At 41.7% G+C, this 5,834-nt stretch overlaps 1 protein-coding gene across 2 annotated transcripts in view; it reads right to left on the reverse strand.

Moving 5' to 3' along the window:
• Positions 1-1,124: 1,124 nt before the first annotated feature.
• The window catches only part of MCC (mutated in colorectal cancers), a 377,421-nt gene continuing 372,711 nt past the window's right edge, over positions 1,125-5,834 (reverse strand). For both annotated transcript variants that reach the window (XM_019517272.1, XM_019517273.1), the window contains 2 exons: positions 4,516-4,741; positions 1,125-4,462 (listed from right to left, as the gene is read on the reverse strand). In XM_019517272.1, the coding sequence (XP_019372817.1) occupies positions 4,561-4,741 (181 nt within the window). In that variant the 3' untranslated portion in view covers positions 1,125-4,462; positions 4,516-4,560. The remainder of the gene's footprint in view (positions 4,463-4,515; positions 4,742-5,834) is intronic.

A 5,834-nucleotide genomic window follows, 5' to 3' on the forward strand; every position in this document is an offset into this window, starting at 1 on the left:
CCTCCAGCGCCCACTAACTCAAGCCCGCTGCCAGAGGTGGTAGTAGCCTTAATTTCCTTTTATTGAATAGCTTCTTGGTTATAAGTCACCCAGGTTCAATTCTCCCCTATCTCCATTCCACCTCCTGAGTGAATGCTCCAGCCATCAAACTAAAAGGGTTAAATCTCTCACTCCTTGTTGACATCGCTCCACATTTCCTTAGCTATCAAAATAGTCATTGGTCAGAGAGAGTAAGCATGACCAGAACCTAATTGGTTAAGGCACTTTTAAGGGCTATCTAGAATGAGACTATTTAAGTGTAGTGACATGCTTTCCTCCAGCTCATATACACAAAGGACCAGATGCAGAAATGTAAGTTAGGCTTTTAAACAGGAGCTAGGCGCCCAAATACTTTTCTGGATTTGATCTATAGTTAGTTCAAGTTAATAAACCAGTCTTCTTCTGAACCTTACTCCCACATAACTAAGTTTATTTAGATAAATATATATAACAAAACATCAACTAATATAAAATATGTCAGCCTTGTCCATCTGTTCAGGTCTATCTATGAAGCACAGGATCTGGTCACTACTGGGAACATAGGGCATTTCTATACATGCATGTATTGCAGCACTGGGCACTTTTAGAAGTGCTGGTGTTGCGATGCATGCATTTGTATAAATGGCGAAATGCACGCCAGTGCTGAGAAAATGGCGGTGGTACGTTTTTGAACACATTGAAGGTATTTTAGTTCAAAGGAGCGCTGCTTCCATTTTCTGCACACTGGCACATTTTGCTGTTTATACAAATGTATCCGGGTGCATCAGCTCGCATGCTCTGCAGACTCAGTTAATCGAGTCTGCTCCACCAGGCTGGATTTGTGGCAGGTCGGAGCAGACAAAGGTATGTGAATACATGTCTATAAGCACTAAAACAGCTTAAGTGCCAGACTGCTAGCTGTGGTTGCCTCCCCTTCAACTATAGTTTTCTTAGCTGTGTAAGATACAGTAATCAAACAGCCAATCTAATTAATGAACCATTAAGAAACAGGGAGGCTAAATTACATTACAAAACCATTGTCTGGGGGCACTTTTCATTACTTCTGTCACTTTAAATGGGGCAAGCAAATGATTAGTGTTATTTTAGTCATAAGCAGGAGGATTCTACTGCATTTACTCTTTCAAAACCTCCACTTAAAGCTAATGTAGGCTTTCCCCTTGGTACAAACTAGTGATTTGGACTCATCAACTCTCCACATGGGTATAACTTTACCTTCTTCATCATGCAGCAGTTCTCAGGGTCTTAAGTATAGTAGTGATAAGCACAGTAAAAGGGACTGATGACCTTACCACAGTGGAAAGGTTTTGAACCTGTGCGAACTAGATTAGCGCACACCTCACTTTAATGGGATTGGGAGGGGACCAGCCAAGACATCAGCTGATCTTCAAAAGCATGTTTTAGACTAAAGGGTTCCCAGATTAGACCTATAGTGTCTGCTCAAACTTACTCTTCACTGGCTGCATTTTCCTAAACTAGAGAAGTGCATATGCACAACATACAAGTTCCTGTGCCTGTGCATGTGCATGCAAAAGCATGTAAATTTGCATCATTTTGTGTACACTGCACTTAATGTGTTTGGGGTCTTGTACAGGATTGCATAGAGTCACCTGTTTCTGAAAATCTGCCCCACAGGGTTTAGGGTTATTTCAGGCTTCCTTCATTTGGGCTCCTGCAGGTACATTTGAATTCAGACAGTTTACACAGTATATATAATGTAAAATCAGCAATTCTACCTTTTTGGCTGGGGACTAAAATATCCCTGGCAGCAATCAGCAAGCGAAAAAATGGAGTGAGGAAAAAGTGTGCTGCTGTAACCTTTTCTAGTTGCCCTACGTGGATTTTAGTGAAACACTTTTTATTTGGAATGACCTCACTTTGACTCCCTCTAAAGTTCAATGGTCATTTCAGATTCGTGACAACAGAATGTTTAGAGTCTGCTCTTCTCAGTGCATCATTAACGTGGGATTATATTCACAGTTTTTCACCTGGAAAGACCTTTTCCCAGGAAAGTTCCAAAACGTGCAGTCTGATTTTGTTTCCAGTAAAGGCTATGACAAAACTCAAGAACAGTGCTGGATCCAAAAAATACAGAAACTGCTTTGAAACAAGGTAGAAAAGCATGCCTCTGTAAGAGCGTATTTTTATCAAACCTTCTCTGGCAAACATGCCAAGAACCCTGGCATCTGGAATAAAGGAAAAACATTCTATTGCAGGACCAAGAAACTTTTCTGGACAGATCTTGTAAAAACATATGCCTCCAAGCAAACTGGTTGCAGCTTTTTTTGCTATAAGGGAGAATAGATTCATCTCAGCAAAACTATTCTATAGACAGAGATGCATTCAAAACACCAGGAAATCAATGTGACTACTGCTTAAATGATGGGGCGGGGGCTGCAAAAAGCTGCATTTGCATTGTGATTTAATAACCTCAGTGCAGGTGGGAATCGCATAGCTCTGCCATGAAGAAGGGTTAGCCCAGTCCAGGTGGGTGGTAACAGCAATAGGGACCCTTCATCTGGAAGTTATAAAATCTTTTTTTGATTTGCACTGGTGCAGTCAATTACAAAGTGGTCTTTTGTTGTCTGAAGATCAGATTATCAACATCTAGTTCACGGAAGAAAACAGCAGGTGCCAGCATGAAGGATAGCTGGAAGTCAGAACTAAGAACCATTAGGGTTTAAAATCCCATCTGAGTCTGTGTGGGGAGGGGAATGGACAGCAAATACCCACAAAATGTTGATTAATGTCTAGATGTAGCAAGGCCTGATTCCAGCCCAAATGCCAAAGCCCTGTGCTAATGGAGGGTTATCGGGCTTACAGAACCATGGCCACAGCCTTTAGAGAACAATCCATATCCGTGTAACCATGCATAGGAAACCTGAAACAAATCCCAGATGACTTCTGAATGTCGATGCCAAGGAAAGTATCTCAGGCTTGAAGAACACATAACCTACAAGGGAATGTAGTTACAATAATGAACAGTGCAAAGCTAACTGACTTAAGGCTGACACCCTGTTAAAATTGCTACTGTGTTGTTATCTGCTCAATCTCAGCAATGGTGAAAAAATGCCTATAAACAAGTCATCCAGGCACTGGCTATGTGCTGCACCTGAGCCCACCTCTCCCCACTACCTAGAGATAGCAACCCAATCTCTATGCCTCAGCCTGCCTCTATTAATGCAGGTTTTTATCCTGTTCCAGCTTACAATACATTAGTATGACATGAAAAACCAACCAACTTGAACAAAGAACTTCAGACACACTAACAGTAACTAATTAAAAATATCTCATATAGTTTATGAGCCCCAGAAAGCTGTGCTAGGACAATGCGAGTAGAAGTTGCGTGAGCTACACAGCCATTCTGTTCACATTGTGTCATGTGTGACTGTGTCTATATGTATGCCCACATATACACATACACATGCATACAATACTGAACAGGTACATTGTTGCAAACAGGTACCTTTTTGGTCAAAACAAGTGCAGAGGGACTTTCCACATCTTGAACACGCAAAGACACAATCGAACATTATGCACGTGACAAAGGTGGCCCATCTTGTAGACAACGACCTTAGCTGTAAATATATTATTACTGGAAATCCAATGCTTTCATGAACTGTCAGAGCCACCATACGATGTGAAGGACAAAAGCTGTTCTACAACTTCTTACCTACTCTTGGCACAGACTGTCCGGCACTGTGAAAAACATGTAGTTACATACCCATAGCCTTTAAGGTCACAAGAAATGCATCACCACCACAAGTATGCAATACCACCTTTCTCATTCTGGGGAAGGAATGCTGTCTGCGTAAAACTTCTTCAAATTAACAAGACTTGTCCGCCTTGATGTGCTGAACTGTGTGCACTGTGGATAACTGTGAGTTTGGTGCAAAAGACAAACTAGACTTTCATTTTACATCTTCCCCACTCGTAGAGCAGATGTTAACAGCAACAGCAGGTCTTTCCTCCAGATTTTAAGACAGGAGGTCGAAGGAGGAATGGGGGAGGTGGCTGGAGAACTATCAAAATCTTTATGGGTTCAAACCAGAAAAAGTTTGTAACATGTTATTTCTCTTAGCACTACATCTGCAGTGATGGAATGCAAAGGGATCCAGGTGTCCCACATACTACAAAATTCTGCATGGGCAGAGACCTTACATACACTGTGTACGTAACCTTGGTATGAAGAGAAATTTTACCTTTAGGCATGGTCCATTAGCACGGAATCATCAAAAAACTATCCTTGGCTTAGGCTGAGAATAGTCTCTCCATCCCTCTTGATTTGAGTTGAGAGCCACAGTCCAAGATGAGGTGCTGATCTATGTCTATGTTATGTCCCATATCCTTAAGTGTTCACTACCCAAAATCAGCCTCAAAACAAAACAGGTTTTTAATGGCACTAATTGTCTTTTATCTATATATAGAGATATATATCTATATAGATATTAATCTATATATATCTATATAGATATTAATCTATATATATATATCTCTCTATATATGTATAGATAGATGAGATATTTAAAGTGAAGTTTCATTGGTATGAGGTCTTGAGTTCTCTTCCTCCAGCAGAGCTATTCTTTGTTTGAGCATCCTCACTTGCGTCTCATGCCTTTCAACCATGGCCATCATTTGTGACTCCAGTTTCTTCAGTTTGTTTTGATGCTTCTTCTTTGCTTTCTCATAGGCTGCCACCAGGTTACTATTGGAAACAAGCAGCAATATAAGAACATTCAATATAGCTGACTCAAGGCACGTACTTAGAAACTGAGGCACCCAAAATCAACAACAACTTATGAAAATTTGACACAAAATTTCCCCACCTGAAATCAAATTTTTTTTCCCCTTAAGGTTTACAAAATGACTCCCTTACAAGCCAGGACCTTGTTTCCAAAGTCTCAGCCTTGAGTGAAGTAGTGTTCATCCCAGAAAATAAAAATGAGCAAATAAAAGCCTGAGACGCCCACAGTACAAGGAGCAGGAAATGGGACCTGAAAAATCCAAGACAGCACAACTTGTCACTTTCATTAGTGCCTGCAGGAGCGATTCTTAGCCAGGTGCGTCAGCACCAGGGGTACCTTGAGTCCTTTCAAGGGTGCCACAGGGTATCAAGGAGGCTGTTAGCACTGTGAGATGTGTAGACATGATTCACAAGATAAACCTAGAGATTCCAAATAGGAATCCAGAGTATTAAAAGCATGCTGCCCTGTTGTGGTCTTTCTGACTTCTTTTCAACAGAAGAATTTCTCTATTATTTTTCTGTAGTCAAAAACTGAATGAAAACCAAGAGCTGGCATTTTCCAAGGGGTGTCTTGAGTTTAACAAGGAGGTTCTTGGTTGAGAACCACTTGCCTACGTGTGTGCAATGTGTGTGATGCCAGTAAGGCCAACTCTCATGGAAAAAAAATCACGAGACTCCTGATTTCCAAGTCAAATTAAGTCTGACTCATGATCTCCTGATAGAGAGAGCAAATCTCAGGATTTTTTCTTCTGGTGCACGGAGAGAGAGTGCCAAGCTGGTAAGTGTGTGGAGGGGAAGGGGCAGGTGGTGGGTGGGGAAAGTTTGTGGGGTGCCCAGATATCACACTGATGTGGATCATGTGAGTACCCAAATGGACCTTGAGTGTGTGCCTGCTTAAAGTCCGACAACGTGGTTCCCATCTTCAAAAAGGGGAGGAAAGAGGACCCGGGGAACTACAGGCCAGTCAGTCTTACCTCGATCCTGGGCAAGCTGTTCGAGAAAATTATTCTGGCACACATCCAGGAGGGGCCAGCAGGGAACTGCATGCTCAGGG

This window comes from Gavialis gangeticus, unplaced genomic scaffold (assembly GCF_001723915.1).
Source record: "Gavialis gangeticus isolate Ggan-Ray unplaced genomic scaffold, GavGan_comp1, whole genome shotgun sequence".
Lineage (NCBI taxonomy): Eukaryota > Metazoa > Chordata > Crocodylia > Gavialidae > Gavialis > Gavialis gangeticus.